At 39.4% G+C, this 27,374-nt stretch overlaps 1 protein-coding gene across 1 annotated transcript in view; it reads left to right on the top strand.

The window, feature by feature from the left end:
• The first annotated feature begins 219 nt into the window (after window positions 1-219).
• Window positions 220-27,374, top strand: part of tfdp2 (transcription factor Dp-2) — a 33,677-nt gene continuing 6,522 nt past the window's right edge. The window contains exons 1-9 of the mRNA XM_066665455.1: window positions 220-388; window positions 9,025-9,114; window positions 10,441-10,504; window positions 17,151-17,239; window positions 20,352-20,482; window positions 20,913-20,960; window positions 21,671-21,703; window positions 26,056-26,215; window positions 27,195-27,341. Of these exons, the coding sequence (XP_066521552.1) occupies window positions 9,100-9,114; window positions 10,441-10,504; window positions 17,151-17,239; window positions 20,352-20,482; window positions 20,913-20,960; window positions 21,671-21,703; window positions 26,056-26,215; window positions 27,195-27,341 (687 nt within the window). The 5' untranslated portion in view covers window positions 220-388; window positions 9,025-9,099. The remainder of the gene's footprint in view (window positions 389-9,024; window positions 9,115-10,440; window positions 10,505-17,150; window positions 17,240-20,351; window positions 20,483-20,912; window positions 20,961-21,670; window positions 21,704-26,055; window positions 26,216-27,194; window positions 27,342-27,374) is intronic.

Below are 27,374 nucleotides of genomic sequence, written 5' to 3' on the forward strand. Positions count from 1 at the left end.
CTTACCTTAATTTAAAGGTATTTAAGTTGAGTATTTTATTTATTTATTTGATTTACTATATTTATTCGCTGTGTCGCACGCGACGCTTTTGTACTGTCAGATGGCTTGCCCGGGGAATAGCCAATCGGCTGCAAGCTGATGTGAAACGTCATGAGTGGGCTCGGCCAATCAAAACGCAGAACGGTGTGCCACCGCCAAGCTTGTGTGTGGAGTTGGGCTCTGAGGAAGTGGAGCGGAGGGTAGAGAGATAGAGAGAGAGAGAGAGAGAGAGAGAGAGAGAGAGAGTGTTTGCGGTTGGTGCTACATAAAGTTGACTTTTTGTGGTTCTGCACTTCATTCTCGGATATTTCAGGAGGGGGACACAGCTTCGCCCCCAGGCAGAGCACAGGTGAGTATTTTTGTGGATGTGAATATTTATAAGCTGAATATGAACCTGAAGTTTATCTTCTTGTCCGAATTTTTAATTCCACCTTAAATGATGCAGTAGTTATGTGCTGCTGAATTTAAGGTGGAACAGAAAACTCGAAATAAGAAGCTGGCCAATAATAAGAAACCAATTTCGGCTTCATCTGCACCTGAAAACACACGACGAGCTGTGTGTAATAAGGATATTTGTCACTTGTGATGTTGTTTACGGTATGAAATATTGCTAAAATTTAACAAACGCGAAAGCAGAAGAAAGAAGAAGCTGTCAGAGTGGTTAAGTAAGTTAGTACAGAGGGTTTGGAAGGGAATGTAGCTCGGTTAGCTAAGCAACCCGTTTCTAAATCATTTAGATACATCAGTCTTCATTATCTTCACAGCCACATAAACAGTGTGTTTGGAGATAATGTACATGTACAGCCGCGGTCACCGAACCGTGTGTTTGAGGTGTTTCACCCGTTGCGTGTGTGTTGCACTGTTCCCCGGTGTGTGTGCTGTGTTTTTATGGCTTGAGTATAAAGAAAGAGAGAGATGACTGAGCCGGGCGTTGCGCTCTTTCTCTCTGTCAGTTTGCAGTTTGCACATTTCCGCTCGTTTCGAGGACCCTGTGGACATGGCTTGGCCTGTTGCTGACTTCATTAAAACCCAGTTTGCAGCTCTGTCCTGCTTTTACACTTTCTGAAGCTGAGGGACATCTGCTGAATATCCATGAAGTTTGCTTTGTTGCTACGTGTAGACCAATAATAACAATACTAAAACAAACCATACACTCCCTTGCCCCCCAAAAATAGCACGATATTTTCCATTTTATCAGTTCCATTGACCATGTAAGTGCACTTTTGTTTTTCTGTATTTACAGACTGTTGTCCATCTGTTGCTTTGCATACCCCATTTCTTCAGTAGTCAGGACCCCAACAGCGCCACCACGATGCCAGTATTAGAGTCATTTCTAGTAACGCGGTGACATTGAAATGGTGTTGTGTCTGTGTGTATGGCATTTGCATGAGTGGATCAGACACTGCAGTGCTGATGGAGTGTTTAAAACACAGTACCCACTCACCTCCATTAGACACAAGCTTTTTGGGCCACCTTCTAGACGCAATGTCAGAGACTGTAGCTCATCTGTTGCTGTGCATTTTGTGTTAGTCCCTGGATGCTGTTGGCTGGAGGACACCAGCGGTAAGAATTTTAAAAACCCAAAGTTCTGTGTTGGATGTATACTTATTTTCACTGGGAAAATCAACAAATAAAGTAGCTTGACCAGGGATGCATATACCTTTGCATTGTGCTCTGTAGTCATTGTCTACAATTCTCATAAAGCCTTTATTATTATGTAACATTATCATAGTTGGTTTTCATACCGATGTTGTTTCTTCTCTAAGGACAGTTTTACCACAGCTAAACATGTATCTTGGTAGATGGCTCATAAGTTCTTTTTACCCCATTTAACACGTGTGTCAGTGGTCTGTTTATCATTAAGCAAACATACAGGGTGGAAACTAATCATTACAGGTTCCATGTCCATTCCTACTGCTAGAGCTAGAGCCAAAAAAGCCTGCTTTCAAACAGAACCCAATCTTGATTATGTTTGTTTATGGAGCAGTCCATTAAACTTTTGTAGAAGCAGAGTCAGTATTAGACATTGTATTATGAACCCTGTGTATTAATGAGGTTTGATTCTAAATAGGTTTCAACAGTAGGGCTCATATAACTATGGAAGACTTTATGTTTTGTTCTGGATTGTATTTGAGAGAGTATTTGCTGTATTAGTGATGACCGATTGAGTAATATAACTTGCAGCAAGCTTAATGTACTGAATGTGGAGTGCAGGCTGTCAGATTTAAAGCAGACATCTGTTGGTCCTATGCAAACAGCCAACAGCCTGTACATTTAATCCCTTGTGAGAAGGGGAGGGGAAACAAGCCCCCCACCAGGAGCTCGTAGAGTGACAGGTGTCTTCCCCCTCCCTGGTACTTAGCACCTCGGAACATGACCACGTTCTGTGCACAGAGAGAAATGGCGGAAGAGGGGCAGATTTCAACCATTTGTAGTCTTTGCTAAAAACATCCATGTGCTTGCAAATTAATACTTGCTTTGTCTGTGTTTTAGACATGATTAAAGCACAGCATGCTACAGAACATACCATTCACACCTGAAAATCCATGCAGTACATACGTAGGAACAAGCTGCAAAATACATTTTTTTGAGGTTGTGACAATTTACTTATATACAGCACATCCAGCAGCAGGCTATGGTACACAGTCAGTTTTACACAAATGCAGCCTGTCTAGTGTTAATGGATTAAAAAAAAAGATTGCAAAATGGTTGCTTAAAAATGAATCATGTCTGTTGTTGGTGAAACCCCCCCAAATTGTTTTTATTCCTACAGCTCAAATATTGCCTCATTGTGACTTGCTTGTCCTGTGAGAATGAAGTAAATCAAGCACAGATTGGACGCAGTTTGTTTTTGTGTGAGTGACAGTGGGCCAGAGCGAGGCCATGCATCCATTTTGGCGCCATTTCCCAGCTGTCTTTCTCAGTGCTGCATACTCCAGTGTCACTGTAACATGTCCCATGGGAAGTGCAGACACTGCAGACGCTGGGATGTTTTGTGTGAGCTTGTGCTTATGAACCAGTGCTAGAGAGAAAGAACATAATCTGGATTCAGATTGCAGCATTACACGTGTTCGACCAAGAAGTAGCTCTGGCACACTGAGACGTCATTTATTCAAATGTTAATGAGTGAGAAATGTGTACTATCTTTACAATATCACCAGACTTATTCAAAGAAACTCGAACTGACCTCTGAATGTTGTAAAATAAAGTCATAGTTGCACAATGTTTTTATAAGGCTCTTGGGATATTCTTTTTGGCACATGACTATAAAGATTTTGTGCGCTGTGTGTCAGCTTTCTCAATAATCCTGGATGATGCTGTGATAATATTAGGTGGGGATGTTTGCAAAATATTGTGTAATGACCCTGCTAACTCAGGTCTTGCTTTATTCTTCCTAATTTGACCCATTCTTGCAGCATATTGCAGCAACATTCAATGTAACTTTGTTAAAGACTGCACTCAGTGTTTACAAGTACTAATCTAGAATATTAAGTGAATTGATAAACAAACTACTTCTGTTTTCACAATTTTAAAATGCCATCTGCCCTTTACGTTGTGTGAATACTACATAGTGAATGAAACAATATCTGAAATCAATTCTTGTTTACATAATGTGTAAATAAGTTAAGAACACTTTTGTCCTTCTGTACCAGAAACATGAGGTATTATTATAGCAAAAATATGAAATCTATCCTCCACAGATGATCCAGCATATGCTAGTTGGGCTTTGTATGGGACTTGACCTAATCCCAGTGTCCTCCCCTTCCATCCCCCTGCCCTCTGTGTGTCCAATGCTAATCAGTCGGCCTGTAGAGGCGAAGGGCTTCCTGGTCACTCACCATGACATATTAATGGCTTATGCAGCCCATAAAGCCTCAAGAGCCCCTTCAGCTGTATTTATGCTGATGCAAATAATATCAGCCACAGATGATGGGGAATGTGTTCAAGGTCTGAAAACATTCCTTGTACTTCCATATCCTAAGTATATTGCTTAGGTACTCTGTATACTTTGCCCTCTATGTTTCTGTCCTATGATAATGCTGGATGACCCCGTTGCCATGGTGACAGACTGAGCTGTGGTAGTGACAGATGGAGGGGGGTCACGGAGTGGAGAGAGTGAAGGTCCATCTCAGACAGAGAATAGTGCACCCCAACATTGCCACCCTCCCAAATAATTCAGTATAACGCACCCCCCCCACCCCACCCCAACGTAGCCTAGCCTTTGACAACTCCCTCTCTAGGCCAGTGGAATATAATGGGCTATAGTTAACCTTTTCTGTACCAGTTTAGCACAACTCCTCTGGTTCTATCGCTCTTTCCCTTCTGAGCGCTTGACCTCACTGGCTTGTTTTGGCTTTAGCACTTCAGCCAAAAGTGAAACTGATCTATTTTTATTGGATTAGGTGTTGACTACATTAGGCTACACTCCTTTCCAGATATATATATATATATATATATATATATATACACACACACACACCCACACCCACACACACGTGTGTAGCCGTGTGTGTGATTAGGATCAGTACTAGGACTTATTTTATCAAAGGGCCCAACCAAAAATTTGGATTGGCACATCCTTTTTGTTAACTGTGTAATCAGTTCCACATAAAAACCATGTTATTCCAATTGATTCTGCCATTTGTTTCTGCCGTAACTCTGCCTAGATCAACAGAGAGCGGCCCCCAGCAGTTTGCTGAGTGGCTTTGGCCAGTGTCTCTCACAGCCCCCCGATAGCATTGTTCTTCACTAGTGCTGCCAGACTCCAGCTCTGACGGAGTCACCTCTTCCAGGTCAGCAGCCTTGAGTGAGTGTGGTAGGCGACACTGGAAAAGGGAATGAGGAATTTGGGAGTAGAGACACTAGTTTGCGTACCGATACCAGAAGGAAAAGTAGGTTTAAAATCTTGTGTGTGTAGGCTGTGCAAAATTCTCCATTCATCACAAGAACGGATGCTACTAAATCATTCATAATTTAACCAAGCCTTTCCCCAGAGACCATAATTAGATGTTTCCCTGTACATATACGAAATGGAGCAAACCAGCTTCACCAGTTAACGTCTCTTTCCCTGTAGTTTACTGAGAATCAGAGTTAAGCAAAACCTGCTTTGTATTGTTGTTGTTGCAGCAAATGTGCAGCACATTCACATTTCCTGTTGGAATGCTTTGAAGAGTTAACATAAGCTGGGTATTGTAAATGATTATCTGAATGACCAGCTACATGTCTAAAGATCACTATCAAAAAATGTTTCATGCAGGCAGTATTATAATTCTCTTCTCTGTCGTGTAGGTAGTTGCCATTCAATACGTAGGCCTACATACCCTTGGGTCACCTTAGTAAAGGGAAGTGCAATGAGTGCTCCTGAGGATATCAGCATGTGCTTTGACACTTCACCATGGTGATGTGCTCTACAGCCTTAAATAAAATATCACTCTATACCCTGTTAACAGTAACATATTTGATTCGTAACTGATCAGTAACATATTTGATTCGTAGCTGTTGCATGAGTTTTGCCATAATTATGCTTTAATTTGTGTTTTTAAATATGCATATTTTAAATTAATAAAGTTACAAATGCCCTGGGAAGGACTGGCGCCCCCTCCAGGGTGTGTTCCTGCCTTGCGCCCAATGATTCTGGGTGGGCTCCGGACCCAACGAACTGGATGAGCGGTTACAGTCAGTGAATGTTACAAATGTAGTTATTATAAAAGTTATCTACGCTGCATAAAAGACATTATCTTCAGCTATGAATTTATGCTGGGTGAATCTTCGGTGTCAAAAGTTTTGTTTATTCGTTATCATCTGTTCGACAATCCATGAAGTGCCTGACACCACTTGTTCCTTTTGTCACACATTAAAGGAGAATATCACGTTTCAAATTTTGAAATGTAAACAGTGTCAGGCGTTGGTGGTTTGATGTGAAATGGATCCTTTTAGAGAAATGCACTTTTAGAATTGATGTCTACCATGAAAATATAGTTTTTGTACATTATACAGCAAACGGAATCTACTCTTGACCTTTTTTGTTACAATGCCTTGCATTTTCCTCACTGCCAGTAATGTGTTTTAAATGTATATTTTGCAGTGACTCAGATTCATGCAGCCATTTCATCTAATAAACTTCCTCTGAAGCTTTTAGAAGCATCAAACTCTCTAGAGTAGAGTGTTTCACATCGAACCACTTTAAATAACTTTGTTTACATCTTAACCCTATGCTTTTCCAATCTGCACCATAAAGGATGCCAAAGCAAGTAAACAGTGGTTGAAAAACTTGTAATGGACTGATTTTTAAAATGAAAACACATCGACATATGCCACTGTATACATGGATATGCTTGTATAATTGAAAAGCTTGTAGGCAATCTCCTTCCATTGTTTAAAAGAATGGATACAGTGTTTCTGATAAACTCATAACGTCAGTGTGACTTTTAAATGGCTAACAGAGGAAAAGATGTCATTAGTGCTTCCTATCAAAATATAGTTTTAGGCCATGCTGCTTAGCACTACACCTGCTGCCACTTCTTAGTCAGCAACAAGTTGTATTTGGTGTCATGTCTTTGATGCTATGCACTTAACCCATTGTGTCCAGTGCTCTATTGTATGTGGGGGGTGGACTCTTTCTTATTCAGGAAAAGACAGAGAGAATGATAAAGAAAAGGAAAGACATTGAGAAAAAGGGAGACCTCCAGCCACTTTGAAGGGTTTCGAGGCTCCTCTGTTCGGCCTCTCCCCTACAGGACAAAAGGCCTTTATGTGTGTCTCAGGCAGGGGGCTGTAAGGATATGGAGGGGGGCTTCTGGGCAGCAGGGCCTTTTCATCTACTCGCTGCATTCTCCCTCTCCCCCTCTGATACGGCCAGGCACACCAGCTGTCGGCTTTATGCCTCTCCCATGCTTCTCACCAAGAGTGGCCACAGAGGCGTACGCTCCCGAATAGTTGGGTAAAATATATGAGACGCAGGAGAGCATCTGATTGGTTAATACAGCCTTCCTGATATGTTCCAGTGACTGATCATTTTCTTTATATTATTAAGACTTTCATTTGGACTTTACCTCTCTTTTAATAAGGAATTTGACCAATCAGGTACAGGACAAACGTATATTCACTTCTGTGAGCCCTCATATTCATGTTATGTTCGACTGAATATAATCAGGTCTTAAGTCTCATTCAAGTCCACTATCCCAGAATGCAAGGGTCATCCAGGCACTTGTCAGAGACAGTACTACTTTTGCTTTCTTTGTCAGTAGTTTCACTTACAACACTGTAGTAAAATTGGCTCAATGTTCAAAGTTTGCTAAACACTTCCTTGTCTGTGACAAAACAGGTGACCAAACATTATGGCTGTTCCTCTGTCAATAAATTTGTAAAAGATCCTTATTAGAAATATCTAACAGTTGGAACATTTTAGGTTAGAACAATGCTGAATTCATCTGGACTAATACTTTGGGGAGAAACGTCGAGAGTCAGATATTATTTATCATTTCTCCTACAATAATTACATTTGTTTATATCACCCTTTTTTGTACTTCATTTGTTAATGTACATGTCTTCAATGGAAGCCGCCTGATTTGTGAACTCCCTGGTAGTTTTATCTTTTATGAAAAGGCTGCGTCTTAGCTGAATGGAGGTGATGATTATTCATCAGACAGTGCTCCTCTGAGGCTTAGGCAGCTGTGCAGCCACACTCACAAACAGACAGCAGGTGCATAAAAGGAGTGCAAACAGAATGACTTAAGTGGAACAAGCCTTTTACAACTTTTGCCTTCTGCAGATGGTGAATTTGCATCATATTTAGGAAATGTGTTTTTCTGGCCGTTAGAGTAGTTTAAGGTTTTAACGGATCTGAAGTCTTCATAACTTGGGTCTGAACTAGATATGTTTGTGTTGTGATATGGTTGTGTCAACTCATCCAGAAGCACAAAGGTTGTTCCACTGGTGCCATGAGATTTAAAAGAGAAATAAAAATACTAACACAAATGAACGTTTGGCAAGTCATTTGAACCTGTCTCATTCAAAATGCTGTTAGGGTAGTTGCTGGTTTTCAAGATCTGGTTCCTGTTGAGTCCAAAAACACACGTTGGTATGTGGATTGGCTACTCAGAAGTTTCCATAGGTGTGAGTGAATGGGTGAATGTGTGTCACCCTGTCAATGACTAGTGCCCCCTCCAGGGTGTGTTCCTGCCTTGCGCCCAATGATTCTGGGTAGGCTCCGGACCCACAGGGACCCTGAACTGGATAAGTAATTACAGACAATGAATGAATTAATGGTTCCTATTGAATGTACTCCTTATTGTTTAACGTCTATTAAACCATCCCACTTTATAGGTTTGCTTCATTGAATGTTTAGCATGTGTGTTTTCTCTCTGACATTCCACAAAGCAGTGTTTCAGTATATAAATGCAGGCACCTAGACTGGTTAACTGACATCTCAAGGCATTCCCCACTCCTTTTAAAAGCTCATTTGATCGACCAGCTTGTCAACATAGCCTATGATGTTGCTCTGCCTTGATAACCTTCAATTACTGGTGTAAATGTGACGTGAGGGGATAGAGCCCAACTATTCCTGTTACAGTACTAAAAGTTTAAAAACACTTTGTAAGGACATGTAATATTTATTCATCTGTGAGAAGTTGCAGTAAAAAGAAATCAAATTTAAGTGGAATCAGAATGTTTCAGCTATAAGATTGTGTGATGATGACGCCTATGGAAATATGAATTTGGTTGCTTTTCTTGATATATTTATGGCAATGTTTTACATACCGTCTACAGATCAGAACAACACTTAATGTTTCAAACCCATTTGTACAAAATTGTGTATGTGTGTGTGTGTGGTTGGATGAGTTGACACACTTATCTTCTGGTTTGTTCTTAATTATATTGTCATTTTCCTGCTTTCTGACCTACAATACTTCAACTACAGTAGGTGTCTAAAATTTTATCCTTTTGTCCTTTTATCCTAACTTGTGTGCCTTTTTGTTTCTACAGAAACAGTTTTGAGAGAGAGCGAGAGAGAGACAGAGAGGTGGTGACTCGTAGAAGAACCACCATCATATCTTCTATATGATGGCCAATGCTGTGAGTATAAACACTTTTTGTGTGTGGTTTGAATTGAACTGAATTCATGGTGGACACTTTGGAGAAAATATCTGATTGTTATTTTTCAAGACTAATAATGATTACCATTTTAATTTGCTTATATTTGCTACTTTAATTAGTTTTTAGGTCAACAATAGCAGCATGTCAGCTTTTTCTGGTGTGAGCAATGGATGTATTGTGCCATCTTGTCAGTTAGTTAATGTCACCTTATATTGTTTTTACAGCACATAGACGCTTTTAATTGGTTTATTAGGTTCACAAACGCCACACGTTTACATTTATCCACTTCTCCGCTCCATAACTATATCCAGTCAGCTTTGTTGATAATGTGGGCTCCTGCAATATGTGCTACAGATTGAGTCCCGTTTCAAAGTCTGTCTCTTAGCCTACATGGTGTATGTTATTACACATAACCTTTTGCCTCTCACCCCCTTTTTTATCATAGTTTAAGACAGGCCTTCCTTTTGTATTCGTTCTTTTGTTTGTGTTCATTTCTTTTGCTTTTACTTTTGCTTCTACCTTCTTAATGTGTGTTCACTGCTGTCACTGCTTCACATTCTTCTACAGCTCTATTTCTTTGTCCTTAGCCATTCTGCATTGTGTCAAATTGATGTAACATTGACCTTCCTGACCTCCTGGCTTAATGAATGGATGTCTCAGTAAATTCTAGTGACATCTGTAGATTTTTTTACTCACTGACCTACTGGAACTAACACTGCTATTGGTTTAGAAGTAGGACTGGGTGACTAGTCATACATTTAAAAAAAAGAAAAAGTGCAGACAGGTGTTTCTGCTGACCTGTGTCATGCACATTGTATATTGCTTTTTTTTTAAGACATGTTAAAGTATGTCAGATAAATGTGTAACTACACCAATTCTAACAAAGTGCGTTTGGCTTTAGCTATTTTTATAGAATCAAATTTAAGCCAAAGAACATCCTTGAATTTCACTGTAGCTTTGCAGTCGTTTCAGAACCATGAAGGAGGTACACGATATTCAGTTAAAACTTTAAATAACCATAGAATACTTTGGTACAAAAACCTTTTAGTTAAAGGTATAGTTTAGTAGAGTTTACAGTATAAAAAACATGCCATATTTATTTGAAGATTTAATTGAATTAATAGTTAGGGCTACCATTTTAATAAAGGCTTGGATTAAATACTCGCATGATTTCAAAGTGCAACTTCAGGAGGAGCTGAAAAAACCTGTGGCTGTGCTTATTTTGACAACCCTCAGATAGCAATAATATTTACCTTGAGATAGTATCTGAGTAAATCACCTTTCCAAAATATTTGCTTTTTTCAGGTTGGTGCTGTATCTCTCTGTGCTGATTTAAAGGCATTTCTGAGTACACAGACTCTACCAAAAGGTAAGAATATTTCCAGTTTGCAGCTTTCATTTTAATTTGTGTGGTGTATTTCCTCTTGTTTTATTGGGGAGTTCTTAAGTTTGTCATGTTTCATGGAAAATGCTGCCATAATTAGGCATCAGACAGTGTCCGGTAAAGTAAGCAGGAAGAGGAGGGCCTTATCTTGAGTACGCACCCACACTGAAATGACTGGACTTTTTGCAATTCAATTATTATCAATTGTAAATGTCTGTGTAGTCAGCAGAAGGTGTGGCAGACACTGAAAGTTGCTTGGGCACTTCTGTTTTAACTGAGGCAATCCAATCTGTCAGGTATATAACCAAAGCATTTGAAACTTTGAAACCCAAACAAAATAATCAAAATGTAGCAGGGACCTTAACCTCAAAATTGCTAAAATATGTGTGTTATGTTCCTAGTGTGTATGTATGTAATCTGTGTGTAAGATGCAAATATAGAGTATTATTTTAAAACTATTCATTTTTATTTTATTATTTACTGTAGTCTTCTTATTGTTTATCTAGTTGCATCATAAAATATTTAGATCCATAAATATTTTGCTATAAAAAATGTTTCTACACAGTGATAGCAGAGATTAATCATCTTTGGGAATCTTAAAAAAAAAAGAGTTTAACAAACCAGAGGACACATTAATATTAGGCTAGTCCTCTGAGTGTTTGTGTAATACATGATAGGCGAGTGTTCGTACTTGTTTACTTGAAAAAATTCCAGATATCTTCTGTTGCATCAAAAAGCCTTCGTTCTTTTATAGTTTTGGTGATTTGATAGGAACAGATGGAAGTGACTGTTTTGTAAAGTCCCATATGTAGAAAAGATTAAGACTGAATCATATAAAGATATGTCTTTGTCTGCTGCATTTTCTGTCATGCATGTTATTCTTTTTGTCTTGATGGATTCTGACAGACTGTTAGCTAATCAAAGAATGAATGATGCCCAGGGTTCAGTTCACGTGCACTGGGGAGGCTTTCTCCTGTTTGCTTTGCTGATAAAATCAAGCTTGAGCTGAACAAGCCCAGGCACTTAACATGGGGGATCTTTTTCTGCAGTGTAAATGATCAGATCATAAGTTACTCTCCTTCTTGAATAATTATTGCTATAGCCAGAGAGGTCACTCTACATTTTTAAGATTACAGAAGAATTTTATGCGATAGATAAGATCTCTGTTAAATTATAGTGTAAAATGGTGTATGTATAATTTTTTATGTCGATATTTAACTGATTAAAAAGTACATTCATTTTAACATCAAATTGTGCTAGGGGTAGTGTAGATGATTTATCCTAGCACTGGCCAAGCAGGTAATAAGTCCACATACCACAGAACAGGTTAGATTATGTCTCAGTCCAACGCAAGTCACTCAACTTCACTCACTCAGATATGAGCCTGTGTTGTGTTTGAAGCTGTGTTAACATGCTCAATAAAGACTAGCCTTTGGCGCTACTGTGCGGTGGAGTAAAAGAACTGTAGCACACCTCAGGTTCAATCTTTACAGATTTTTGACGTTTATATCAAAATCGTGTCAGTGAAACATCAGTGAGACTGACTTAAAGGCATTGTTTGTGACTGTAATTTATAATATTCAAAATATGTTTCTTCACCATTTGATAGCTCTCCAGTCTGCTTGCGTGCTAGAAGCCAGTCTAATGTGTTTACAAAGCTCCAACATTAGTAAATGAGTAAAAAAAACTCTCTCTGCTAATGGCAGAAAAATGGCAAAGAGCCCTCTTGCTCCATATGTGGGGAAATATTGCCTTATTTTTACTGTTTCAGATTATTTAGTTAGGAACCCACTCTGAATTTGTGAGAGTGCTACCTGATTGAAAGTAAACAGACTGAAAGTGATACAAAACTTAACAACTTGAGTTACAAACGAGTATCTGTGAGAATTCAAACAGTGACTAAAAACCTACAGACAATTAGCTACATACAAACAACAGTTGTTTTTCTCCTCAAGCATACCGTTCAACCTTAAGACATGGAACATAAACAAACCAGAGAGAACTGCAGTTCCCCACATGTGTAGACATTCCCTTTAAACCTGTTTCAGCCCACATGCTCACGTAGGGATGGGCAGTATCCACATTTTTCATACCATCAATACAAAGTCAATTGAGTTTGATTGAGTTTAAACACATCCCGACAGTGCACATCGACACACGCTGACGATAAAAACCTGTTTCTGAGAGAACAAACTTCAGCAACGGGTGCTGAAGAAACAGAAAAGTTCAAAACCAAGCGAAATAAGATGATGTACACTGTTTAGCAGCACAGCTGGCGACACTTGTGGTTTAGCACAGCACAGCAGATTTTTCAGCAAACTGAGGCTCAAAACACACACATTTAAAGGATAAAGCCATATACCTGTGAGCACAAAGTCAAGTGATGGATTTTCTGAGTATTTTTTGTTTACAGCTTTCTTCCTCTCTCTTTAAACCCAATGCGGTGTGCTACTGGGCTTGTGCTTTTCTCCACCCATTTTCAGAGCGTGTCATCAGCAGTCATTGAGCTCCCACAGCGCCCCCTCCATGTGGATCTCTTAAATGCACATGAACATTTTAGTTGAACACCACACACTTCCACATTTTTAAATACCGCGGCATACGGTATTATCAGTATACCGCCCAACAATATGCTCACGTTTGATTTTGAGTAGTCTAAGCTAGTGCCAGTTGCTATTGTGACAGCACAGTTTTTTGTTTTTATTTTACATAACTCTGTACTCATTTCATTTATTAAATTGTTAAGAGCGAAGGCCAAATCTCTATTATTAATTTAGCTACATACATGCTTGCTTTGTATGCATAGGTTCACATTTGTAGTATTAATTTCACTATCAGACGTTAGTTAATTCTGCCATGATAGGTTCCAATGGATATGAAATTAGTACAGATGTATTGAGAAAGCCTGTGATTTAGATGGAAAATGTTGGTGTATTAGGTGCTGTTGTAACACATTTGCAACAAATACTCATAATCATGATTGGCAGTTCTAGACTTTTAAAACAGATTTTTGGGTGCAGAATGTTTTTAACATTTATTTGGGTTGGTTCTTATCTCCTGAAATACTGCTTGCTCCTTATGTTGTGTGTTTTGGGGATGTTCTTGGGTTTCGCCCTGAGGTCTGTTGTGCATGTCATAATGCATTTAGTCGTTAGGTTTTCTAGAGTTTTCCCACAGCTCTTGTCAGGCCAGACCAAGCGATTGCCCATCTCACACTTCTTAGCCATGTGTGTTTTTGCATGGCGGACCGAGCAGGCGGGTGTGTTTCCTGTGAAAGGAGGGGTGTGTGTGAGAGGCTGGTGGAGTCTCTCTGTGCTCGCCTGGCAAGGTCTCCCTGGGTTCTCAAGTTTCTTCTGAATGGTAACAAAGGGGGAAAGGGAGAGAACGTGTGTGAGAGAGGACATGCTATAAGCCCCAGCTTAAATACACTGTTAGAACCTTTTGGAGCCGTTTGCTTCACTTTTTCATCTTTGTTTCTTCCTGCATCCTCCTTCCCTGCGTCCTTTGTTGCGGTTAAAGCACTCTAATGGCATTTAAAGATGCTTGTATCATCAGTCAGCATGTGGTGAATGTGGAAGTATAGAAACAGAAGATAACAAATGATTACTCTGAATGTGCATATTTCTTCTGAAAATCTTACATTTTTAATTATGCAAAGTGTGTATTTAATGAGGCACAAGAGCTTTGTTCTTATATAGTCTTTCCTTATTAAGAATGCATACCCCATTAAGAAAGCTCTGTGGTGCTGCTACTCAGAACAATAGACATATTAGCCAGAAACAATAGACATCTATCGCTTACTATAATGGAGATCCACATGCATGAGCTTTTAATAAGTCCTGTCTAGTACTGCCATAAATTACTAATAATATATCAGTTATTATTGATGTATTCATTCATCTTAATGTATAACAAATGTAAAATGGTCCCAGATCAGTTTATATGGTAATCCTGGAAAAAATATAAATTGATCAAAGCTAATTAAAACTTTGGAGACAGATCCAAAGCAGCAAAAATGTTTGGGTACAGGCTTCTTCCGGTATTCCAAGTTATTCACCCCACCTCTACTCTGTAGTTCCTCTATAGCAACAAGTTCAGGGGGAGGGGAGGAGTGGTCTTGTGTGTGTGTGTGTGTGTGTGTGAGAGTATGTGTGGGACTGAGCTTGAAGCTTGAGTGGTGGATTTATGAAAGAGGTGGACAGGGAGAGAAAGCAGGAAAGTATGGAAGTACTGCTCGTTCCTCTTCAAAAACAAGCAGGTAAATAACTTGACCTGACTTTCCAGTCACTGTATTTCTCTTAACACCCACTTGAGGGTCTTTCTTTTGTTCTGCTGTATTCCCTGTATACTGCTGTGGAATTTTAATGTAGTTGCTTGCAGTATACACATGGCTATTTGCATTATTCTTCTCTAAATATTTTTGAATGGTCATTCATTTGAGAGGAGGGAAAATGACAATTTGAAATCTTATCTGGTGAATACAGATATTGAACTTGTATCAGATTATAATTTAGGCTTGGGTTGAGTGGGTGCATGAGCATGCACATGTACACATGCTGGCCTGAAGCTCAGCTGTATTCTAATGAAGCAGTGCTCATTGTTGCTCTATAGAACGAGGCACTAACGCATTCCTCTGCTGAGGCCCATCCTGCTGCAGCCGTGTCTAATACACACAGGCTCAGCCGCCAGTCCAGCAGTGTACAAAACCTCTGAGGGGACAAATTACCTTTTAAAATACTGTTTGTTCAAAAGGGAGTTAATTTTAAACACAGAACTGAGAAATAAAAATTAAGGGATGTTATTTTTAATCTTTATAAGTAAGTATTAGAATGATAATGTAATTTTCTTAGAATGCTCAGCGGGCTCAGTGTAGGAATAAATTTGTAATAGTTACCTGTGAGCTGAAGTTTATTTTCATATAAACGTGTCCATTATGCTCTTATTGCTGTCTGTTCCCAAAAAAGACCATTATTAGAAATATATAAGTGCTTATACTTTGACTCATAAACTGCCTTGAAGTGTATTCGCCTGTTAAACTCATCAGTTGAATGGATACTTCAAAAGCTGTTGCAGGTAAATGTGTATGTGGTGGAGGCTCTTCAAGTGCAGTGACATGGAGGGGTGTCTTTTTAAATGATGAATACCACCGCAAATTGGCTTTGCTGGATGCATTTCATCAGGCCAGCGTAATATACCCTCATCAACTATAACATTTTAAAACCACTTACTGATGTGAATAACATTATCTTGTTATAGTTGCATCTAACAAGAGGTGGGACACATTAGTCAGTAAGTGAATACTTCCTGAAACTGAGTGTGTGGGCATCAGGACTGGACCAAGATAGTGATGTGCTCTGGTGAAGCACATTTCCGTTTCCATGTGCTTACCTGAGTAAGAGATGTACCAGGATGCACTGCAGGAAGAAGGCAAGCCAACAGAGGCAGTGTGACACTCTAGGCAATGTTCTGCTACGAAGGCTTGGTCCTTGAATACATGTGGTTTCTGCTATGACACATACAACCTACCTTAAATTTGTTGCAGACCAAGGACACCCCTTGTATTGGCTTGTGTTTCCTAATGGCAATGGGCTCATTCAGGAGGGTAATGCATTCTGCCACACATCAAATATTATTCAGGAATGGTTTGAGGAACTTTAAGGGTTGAAAATACATAAGATGTTGAATGTTGTCTTGCAGCATTAATCAGTGGGTTTTATAGTTCTTATTGTTCAGATCTGGTCTTTAGTGAGCATGCATCCCTGCAGACTGTAATGTTACATCATACTGACCAAAACCTAGCATTGTCTCCCATCGGATTAGAAGAGGGTTTTAAAACAATAACACTGTAGAGAAGTCAGAGATTTTGGGTTTTGACTGAGTCATATAATGCTTTACGGAATACTAATAATCATTAGAAGCTACTTCTTAAGATGACAGCTTGAGCTTATGAATTTTTATTAAATGTTAGAAAATTAGCATTTTCTTTGTAGGGTATGACCTTTCAGAGTGCGCAGTGTATGGGCATTTTTCATATCTTCATATGCATGCAGTGTAGAGTGTTTGTTGTCTTGAATGTGCATGTTGTAAGGCCCATTTTGTATTGCCATGCTTTCATATGCAATAGATTTGAGGAAATTTGCATTTCCATTCAAACACTGAGACCCCAAGGAAATGAACTCCTTTTGCCCTTTGAGTATGTCACATTGTTGCTGTATGCTTCTTATTGAACCACACTAAGCCTTTTTAACGTTTTTGTGACACAACCTCCCACACAAGATCAGTCCTTATAAAAGATGCCCTTTTTAAAGGTGCCATTTGGTACCATCGTCTAATATACAAAGCTAGTGTCAGTTCATTGTAATAAAGCATTATCTACCAGTGCCTGTTGTCAGAACTGTCTGTCAGCCAACTTCTTTAGTCTAACATCTGTTAAAATTCACTTTCAAAATGCCAGAACTGTGGTGAGAGAATTTAATACAAAAATAGACTACATTTATCATCATTGTTCGTTACTGATCTGTGGCAATTTGTTTTCCTGATCATAGAAATCAGTCTAATTCTTTGGTAATTCTAACTCTTTTTTATTTTTTATTTATTTATTTTTTTTATTTTTTTTTCCCCTCTTCCGCAGGCAACATTTCCCTTGTAACACAATCCAACTACAGTCCTGCCACCAAGATCACTTTAGGAGCAGTCAATTCCAATGTGGGTCCACAAACGGTGAGCTTTCTGTCCTAACAAAGTCTTTTATGCACACACTGGAAAACGGATATTGATGGAACATTGAATGGAGATTCTTGTATCATTTGAAGACAACACTGATCACGACAGGATTTTGTTAGCTGCATTCTGATGTCTGCACATTAGTGTATATGTCCTTGAGTACACCATTTATTATTTATTTGTTATGTCTCATAGATATGGCTGTGAGAATTTCACAGATGCTAGCTTCCTTTTGTTGGCCACAATATGCCGTATAAATCTAGTAGATCCATTAACCACTTAAACGATTTGTAAATTGGCACTGGTAGTCATAGTCTGTTTTCTCACCTCAGATCCCAGGCTGTCGTTCCTGCTTTTTTTCTGGATGACGCTTGGTTCCAAACTCATTGACCCACACATATGCAAAGCATGTAGTTAGTAGATGTGCCCAAAAATGTCATTTGCATCATACCCTTACACAGTAGTTCTCAGTAATCATTAATGGCCCTCCAGCACCTTTGCTCTGGACAGTGTTTTCCTAATCTAACACACTCATGAAGGATATTTGAATTGATGTTGGAGAAGGTAAAACACTTATTGCAGCACTTACAAACTCAGTATAATGTGTGTATATATATATATATATACTGTATTGTATTCTGAGTCTGATTGTTTCCTCTTCATTATTTAGATAAATCCTTATAGAACAACAACAATCCACTGTGTAGTTCTTAGGGCTGGGCAGTAATTTAATATCAATATATATTTTGCAATATAAAATGTTTCAATTACAATTAAAAGATTTTTTTTTAACGCATTTTCAATATCTCAATAAATGTTGTTTACAGCATCTGTCACTGACTGACGGTCCTTACAGGGCACTGCCTTCAGTTTATTCGACTAGATATTAAAGTTAGATTAAAAATGTTAATATTGACAAAGGTTTTTGTTTGAGGGTAATATCATGTTGCTTTCGAGTTTTGGCAGTTTTTCTGTGGCTTTTTAAATATTCATATTGATATCGGAAATAAGCGGCATGGTGGCGCAGCAGGTAGTGTCGCAGTCACACAGCTCCAGGGGCCTGGAGGTTGTGGGTTTGATTCCTGCTCCGGGTGACTGTCTGTGAGGAGTTGGTGTGTTCTCCCCGTGTCCGCGTGGGTTTCCTCCGGGTGCTCCGGTTTCCTCCCACAGTCCAAAAACACACGTTCGTAGGTGGATTGGCGACTCAAAAGTGTCCGTAGGTGTGATGGTGTGAGTGAATGTGTGTGTGTGTGTGTTGCCATGTGAAGGATTGGCGCCCCCTCCAGGGTGTATTCCTGCCTTGCGCCCAATGATTCCAGGTAGGCTCTGGACCCACCGCGACCCTGAACTGGATAAGGGTTACCGATAATGAATGAATGAATTAATGCATATCGGAAATATATCATATTGACGGAAATATATTGTGATATAAATTTTGTCCATATCGTCCAGCTCTGCTAGTTCTGTTTCATTTATAAGCCAGTTGGTAGTGGTTATTAGCCTAATAAATTACCCGTTTTTGTCTTGTGTGTAGCTAACATGCTCAAGAGGGAAAAATATTTGATAGATAGATACTTTATTGATCCCGGAGGGAAATTCAAGGTTAAAAATGGCTAGATTACAATGTTTCTATATTCCAGGTTTTCCAGTGGCTTTTATTTATCATCACTGTCCAATAAGATACATGTAATTTTGGAGCATTTCTATTTGTCCATTCATCGGGACATCTGCTTTGTTCAATTGATGTAGTAAACTAAAACTGGACAAAAACAGAGAGAAATATTTCTTCATCGGACAGAGATATGTTGGATCTCATCAATGCTTCTGATTTTATGATTTAAGACTTAGTCCTCTTTCAAAATCAGTTGTTTGAGGGTACTGCAAAGGGCTTAAAGTTTAGTTCAGCTCAGTTTAAATTCTGTCCCAGTGATTAGTTCTCTCAGGAAGTCCTGCAGCGCACTGTGTAACCAGAAGGTGGCAATGACACATCGATCTGCTGATAGCGTTTCTAACTTGGCCTTATCACTCATGCAGCCTCTGCGTGTGAGAAGTGCTTAGTTCAGTCACTGAATTATGTATGTGTGTATGCACAGTAGCAGGGGGCTTGCTGGGTAGTGGAGAGAAGAAAAGGGAGTGAACAGCAGAGGTCACTGAGGCTCTGCAGGATGAACAGAGTGACAGGGAGCTCTGCTGGATGAAAAGACAGGGAGGAAGTGTCAGGATGGAAATGATATGTGGTGGACAGAGGAGGTCAGGAAGGACATCCAGGACAAGAGGATCACAGGAGGTAGTTGAACATAGGAATGGAGGGGAACGTGGAGGCGGAAAAGGGACCCCTTTGGCTTGGTTAGTGGAGAACAGAATGCTGTGTGTTTGGCACTTCTTTAATGAGCTCATTAGCCAGAAAGTGAGGACACGAGTGACTTCCCACTTGCACCATGTGACATGCAGCAGCCTTTCTGACCCCATAGACCTCTCACATCAGCATACTGTACTGCCTGTAAGTATGAATGAGGCAGGGAGTCAGTGGTAGAGAAGGCCTAGCACATTGTAATCTATAGGAGGGTACAGAAGCAAGGGCAGATGTTGCTTACTGTACATTGTACCTCCTCACAACATTTCAAATTTTTGCCACTAGAATGCAGACTCGCCACTTTGAACAAATCATATTTTGTCTGAATTTCTCGACTGTAACCAGCACTAATGAGATTGTGTGGTGACTGTGTTGGTCCCCACTGCTAAACCTGTCCACTTAGCATCATATATTGTGTTTAATTACCTGATAATCGTATGAAACATGGTCCTTAAAGGCCCATAGGCTTCACTCATTATGTGTTTCCACAAGGTCCATTTATGACATTTGTGTGAATTTACGTATGTTAGTGTCTTTCTACCCCTGGATAGAAGCAGGAGGGAAAAAACAAGCAGTAGTGGGATTAAAGGGATCACTTAGACATTCAACATGAAAATGAGGTTTGTTCTCGTCTCTGGAGGCTAGACCATAACATCATGAGAGGATAGGCCTGACATAGAGTGGAGAAGGAAGGAAAGGGTGTATGCTCTTGTATAAGATAAGACATTTGATTTTTAACTCTTTCCCCCCCTGTAGATTATAAGCACGCCTCAGAGAGTGGCTCACACAGGAAGTATCCTCATCGGTAGCCCCTTCACACCACATGCTACACCTGCTACCATGGTAACACAAGGACGCCCACCAGAAGGGAACGAATGGACCCCGGGGTGAGTGCGCTCTATTCCCCTATGTACCCACTGGTTTGACCAGCTTGTAAAATTCCAGCAGTATGACATGGGACAGAGGTCTAATCCTAATGGAGATGGATGGAGACTGTCATAAGATGAAGGCTCATTGAATCTGACATCCTGGAGATCAATCTCACACTGCTGATGTTGTAACCGATCAAATATTTAGGGGTGGATGATATTACTATGTTACAGACATATTTCAAGACATTGTTTTGAAATATGATATGCTTAAATATATTTGTATTATTAGCACAATGCCTTTTTTATATAATTTGATTAATATATATTTGATATAATTTGTTATAATACAATGTCATGAAATTTAATAGGTTCAGATGCCTTGAATGAAGTGGAATATTATTATTGCATATTTTTAAAATGTATTTCTTCTTCTTGTCCGTTCTAGGAACAAGAAACGTACACATGACTATATAGAAACCTATTACTCTGACAGGTGAGTGGCAGCTGAAGAAGCTGTTGATGAAGGACTGCCTTTCTTCTGTTGGGTCTGGAATTAATTGCACCCTTGAAAACACCCTTGAAAACATGATGCCCATTTTCTTGACTCTGTCAACCACTCCTCCATTAAGCAAAGCAAGTTTTATCCTCATGGCCTCACCGAAGTCACGGAAGGTCTGTGATTTCACAGTCCCAGTTCAGCTACTCAGGAACTGCAGGTTTATTAAACACTGAATAGAAAGTGCTTAATACTGTCAGGGAAGGCCCAAAGTACTGTGCTAAAAGCAGTCCCTCCAATTTTAGTAGCTTTGATTTGAGGAAAATTGTATACTTTATATCATAGCTGTTTTTAGTCACATTACGCAGCAAGAAATCTGACTGCGACAGCCACAGTTCACTACAGAATCGGATCGGTCATTTTTGTGTGAACTTTAGCCACAGACAACAGCAAATCTTGGTAATAACAACAGAGTTGAACCTTGAACAGCATACATGACCTTGGTAGGACATAGTAAATGCTTTTTTTTAATTAATTGATTTATTTTTTAATGTTGCAGTAGATGACTGTTTTTGCTATGAATCCATTCGTTTCCAGAGTTTGCACAGAATCCTTTAGTTCTTAACTGTTTAGTGGCAAATGACATGCATTTGTCAAGTAATGTGACTTTTTTCCTGAACTAATGAACTTTATTAAATGTGTTGCAGGGATGGCCTGTGTTCAAGTGACTCCTCATCAAGGTACATTAACAGTCTATTTGTGTCTCTATATTGATCTGGTGTGTGTCTGTGTGCACAAGAGAGAGTGAGAGAAGACCACATTCTCAAGTGAGAGTGACCATGTGCTAATGAAAAGTGTGTGTGTGTGTGTGTGTCACTTCATTGCCCAGTAGGATTTATGAAGCTCAGATGCTGCACAGGGTTGCTGAGGTACACAGCTGCAGATCCATTTATTTTTTTACTGCTGTGTCTCATAAGTGCAGTCAGTCTTTCTTCCCACACATTCAAACCACACAGCACACCACTCAGTGACTCATTATACCCCAATCAGCCATAAAATTAAAGCCACCTCCTCATTTCTGCATTCACTGTACATTGTATTAGCTTCACTTTGTAGTCCTACAGTTACAGGCTGTACTCCGTCTGTTGCAGTGCATACACTTTAACCCTGTTTTCACTCTGTTCTGCAATGGCCAGGACCTCCTCAAAGCAGATTTTTTATTGTTGTTTTTTGGGTGGTGGGCGATACTAAACACTTCCATGATACTGACATGGTGGTGGTTTGCTAGCACGTTTTGTGCAGGTCTGACTGGATCAGGCACAGTAGTGTTGCTGGGGTTTTTATCCTGACCGGTGTATATCCCATTAAACTTTAGAAGAAACTGGGCTAAAAGCTATACCTATTTACAAATAATAATGCAGGTAGGGGGCCATCCTCAATCTAGGTTTGTTCAGAGAAACCATTTGAGGTTTCTCCTTTATTTAATATTAGGATAGTGTATATATATGGTAACATTTTAAACAATGCTAGAATTCCTGCAGGTTGTCCTCAGTGAATATTTGAATTATTCAGTACATTGTACGTGTGAGCAGAACCTGACCCTGTTTAACCCCCTCACTCTGTCTCTCACTCATATTCACTCTCATTTGTTTTTTTTTCATGCATACACAGTATGTGGTTTTGAGTAGACATACTTGCACACACGGAAGGGAAGTGCTGTATTGCTGAAGTTGCATGTTTCTCTCTCACTCAGTGTCTCACAGTTATCAGATTAATTTCTTTCGTCTACATCTCGTCAATATTGCAGTATTTTGTCATTATAGTAATACATTCTTAAAGGACTCTCATATTAATATTATAATTTTAAATTGAGAGTTCCAGTAAATGCTGATATTACAAAAGAGAGATTAAAAGTGGTATTTTGATACACTTCAACCTGTGTAGTGAAAAAGGGTACTGTTTTTTCTTTTCTAAAGTGTATATAGTCAGTGTGTTTCACTGCAAAATCTGCAGTTAAACATGACCCTTCCAAAAACTGGCACCAGAGTTTGAATATGGTAAGCAAAAAAAAAATGCTGTCAGAGGATACAGAGGAATTTTTTTATTATTATTATTTTCTTAATGTCACCATCCTTTCTTAATGTATCCATATAAATGGCCCACCCTGTACTATGTTTTCTGCACAGAAATAAATCGTATACATGTAGCTTTTTGGAGGACTTCCCAGTTATGCCGTCTTGTGTTATATCCGTCTGACATTTCTTTGAGCTCTACTTTCACAATGGTGTGAATTGTTTATTCCAACCCTAGCCAGTCTGTGGACCCACATACCTTTACTCCTCAACTTTCTCAGTGCCGCTCCAGACAATCTTGTTAGGAGATAACGTGACATGGTACAAAGTGAGTGTGTTCTGTTTCAGGCAGAATCAGTTACAGATCTTTTTAAATGTTTCAGTACTAATTTGTTGATGCATTTCATCTCTTTATACTTGTTCAAGCCCAAATATCCTGATAAATATAATCTACTGTGACAGTCTTTAAGTATGGCACATTTTTGCCACATTGTCCAGCCTTAACACAGGCCACACTTCAAATCAAGTCCCTTCCATTGTCTCCAACTTTTTGCTGCATTATGACAGACTGCTAGATGTTCTCTTGTGAAAGGTCAGATGCCTCTCCTTTCTTTCCTCCTCCTCCCCCTTTCCTGAGACTGCAGTTCTTCACTTCTTAGGAGAGAGAGACTCAATACTGTTGCTACGGAGAAATGTGTGTGCAATCGTACATTCTCTAAAAAAAACACACGCATGCACGTGTGATGTATGCCCACAACTCATCTCTGTCTCTGATCACACTTTAAATGCCCACCCCCCTTACACTACCACATGGTTGCCATTTACTTCTTCTCATTACAGCCAATATTGTGTGCTCGGCGTCTGGAACTAATCAGTGTTGACAATTGGAACCCCAAGCTGCCACTGCAAAACACTATGAAACACCCCCAACCCCCACCCTCCGTTCCTCCATTCAGCACACTGAGAAGCAGTATTATAATTTACTGCTCACTGCAGTGATGCATTTTATTTTTGCACTACTCTTGTATGAGAGCGGGAGAGGCAGGATGAATATGAATGGGTTTGCCTTCTCATGTATTCATATATTACTACTTGGTCAATCAGAGCTAACTATCTTCTTCTCTCAACTCTCTCAAGTACATCCAGCCTCTTTTTGGCCGTTTAATGGATCCACTTTCATTACAGATACACGGTTACTATTAAAATAATAGTTTTGCTGAAGATATTTTGCACAGTGCTGCCCTAATCCAGTGCATAATGTGCAGAATCCAAAGACAGACTTGCATCAAGTGCATGTTGATCATTTTTAGCATCAGGGGGAAACAAAAAGAAAGAAAACCATGTTTATTGATTTCTATTGGGTGTTCTGTTGGTGTTAGTGTCTTAATAGAACATTTACACAGAAGCCTCCACAACTAAACATATTACAATTTTCAGTATTAAATGTGTCCACTTTTAGCCTTAATTGTTATGGGTATTGCTTGATTGTATAACATTTTCAGTAATTTACTATTTAATAAACAGAAATACAGTCATAGATATTGATGCCTGGTCCTCAGGGCAGTGCATTGTTCTGAAGACATCAGAAACATTTCCTATGATCTTTCATTTCTTAGCTTTTAGATAGCGACACCATCTTTTATATCATTCATTCGTTCATTCATTATCTGAAACTGTATTTCCAGTTCAGGGTTGTGGTGGGTTTGGGACTTAAACAGAATTACTGGGCATAAGGCAAGAACAAAATCTGGACATGCCACCAGTTCATCACAGGACATGAAGTATATTAAATTATATAAATATCTCTTGAAAAATTAACTTAATGGCTGTTTTGACTGAAAATGAATTGAATTTCATAGTACACTTTCACTCACTCCACATTTAACAAACACTTAGGTTATTTTCTAATCTTAATATAGCCATTACTGTAGCTAAATTGGGCATTGGGTTAAATATAGGCTTCAAAGAGCATTTCTAGCAAAAATCACCAAAAGCTGCTATAGTTAGAAAATATTTGTACTTGATCTTGTACTATGATCTTCCTCGGGTGTGGAATAAGCCCCCCCCTCCCCCCCCCCACACACACACACACACAGACACTCTTGCGTCCATGTGGTGTTTGTGTATATATAGCCAATAGGGAAGAAATGTTTTATTTTGCTTATTTATTTATTTTTTGCACATGCCAGGCAGGTCCTTCTGAAGTGATTATGTAATCCATGAGTGCCCTTGTGTGAACACAGGCTATTTTCTTTCCTCTCCTCTCAGACCTCACTTTTCCTCCTACTCGTGTTCCCTCTGTGCCATTTGTTGGATTTGCTGCAAGATGTGTTCAGGGAACACAGTCGCCCACAGCACGTGTAGCAGTATGCTGTGGGTCAGCAGCAGTGGAACTGAGCGTAAAAGAGCCTGGAGAAGGGAGGAATGTGTGATAGTGTTTCAATGAAGGCATATATTTATGTGCTTGTATTTGTACAATATTCCAGGTTTGCTTTAGTTTACGAATGTGAGTTGTATAATAATCTGCATTCTTTGAATATTCATGAAGGTAAATATTCTGTGTTTCTAGACACCCAGCAGCCAGCCTGTGAGATGGATTACATGTCAAAATTAAATATTTGTCCAGCAACTTTTATTTATGGCTCAATACACAGAGTGCTTTCCCTCTGGACAGGGCTTTGTTTAATGGTACACTCTCAGAAAAAGGGTAATGTACAGGTACATCATTGTGTAAATGTACCTTTTAAAGGAACAACAATGGTTTTAAAGTCCAGTTGTGTTCCCCAAAGTAAGTGTGTGTGAGCACGGCATACAATTACATGCTGTGTTTTGAGTTGTGCATCCAAATCACTTTTGATCAGTGGTGGTCAATGCCCATTGATGGATGGGATGGAGGTGGGCTGATAAATCATGCAGCAGCAATGACCGATTAATGTAGATGTGCCTACACTGGAAATGTTTTGTAGATCCATAAATTTAACTTAAATATTATATTTCTGCCTGTACTACTACTCCTGTAGTAAAAGGATGAAGAAAGCTGATAAGAATGGGAAGGGCCTCCGACACTTCTCCATGAAGGTGTGTGAGAAGGTGCAGAAGAAAGGCACAACATCCTACAACGAAGTAGCAGACGAGCTTGTAGCAGAGTTTGCCCATGCCAACCTGACACATGCAAATTCAGTGAGTTGAATTGTGAAATTATTTTTCTTGTTTTAATATCAGTTATCTTAAAGAATATGAACAAACACTAAGAAATTGAATTGACTTGAATGTGCACTGCCCACAATTTATGATTCAAATGCACACAGACCTTTTCATTAGTACTTTATTACTCATTACTAACCCCAAGCTATATGTTAACAACTGTAAGTACTGGTCGTGTTTTCAGGATAAAGTGTAATCAGAGCCATGTAGATCACATAGGAGCTCTCCGCCCTTTCTGAACGTAGACCACACTTGGTCATGATCGTACTGTAAACAGCAGCTACACCTGACCTAGTCATTCATGGCTGCTGTCTATGATCATCTACAGCAAATATTCACATTGCATTTTTAGTCATTAGACAAATGTCTTCCTAGTTATTACAAAGTCATTCAGGATGTTGTCTACCTAAAATATTTTAAGTTCTCTCTCTCTCTCTCTCTCTCTCTCAATGTTATAAAAAAAAAAACATACTGCCCAGGGCATAAAAGAAAATCAAAAAGTGTATAGGTAAGGAATACGTCAGAGGTCCATCTTGTAATATGGAACATTCTTAAGTTCCTGCTCAACCCTTACTGCTGCTCTCCAATCAGTTGCACTGCTTTTTCAGTGATTATCTGATTGTGGTCTGGGTGAAAAGTGAAGGCACCTGGTCAGTGTTTAAGGACTGCTTCTCCCTGGAGCGACTGGAGTGTGTAGTAAATACTTTCCATTATTAGTTCTGACAGGACAACTAATGTAGACCAGGCTGGAGTTTTAATCACCTTACCCTTTTCTGGAATGTTAAAAGTATAATTAAAAATGGTTTAGCAGTGAGTGCAGACATTTGGTTAGGCCTGGAATGAGTGGTGGGGGACAGAGAGTATGTAATATAGAGAAGAACTAGGAGATGAAGTCATACATTTGATATGGGTTCATTCTCTTTGTGTGTTTGCATGTCTGTATTTGTACAAGCAGCAGGTGTATGACCAGAAGAACATCCGCAGGCGTGTATATGATGCACTGAATGTGTTGATGGCAATGAACATAATTTCTAAAGAGAAGAAGGAGATTCGCTGGATTGGTCTACCCACAAACTCAGCACAGGAGTTTCGCAACCTGGAGGTGGGTTTAATTGAGCGTTGGCCACATGGATAG

Source organism: Hoplias malabaricus, chromosome 1, assembly GCF_029633855.1.
Source record: "Hoplias malabaricus isolate fHopMal1 chromosome 1, fHopMal1.hap1, whole genome shotgun sequence".
NCBI lineage: Eukaryota > Metazoa > Chordata > Actinopteri > Characiformes > Erythrinidae > Hoplias > Hoplias malabaricus.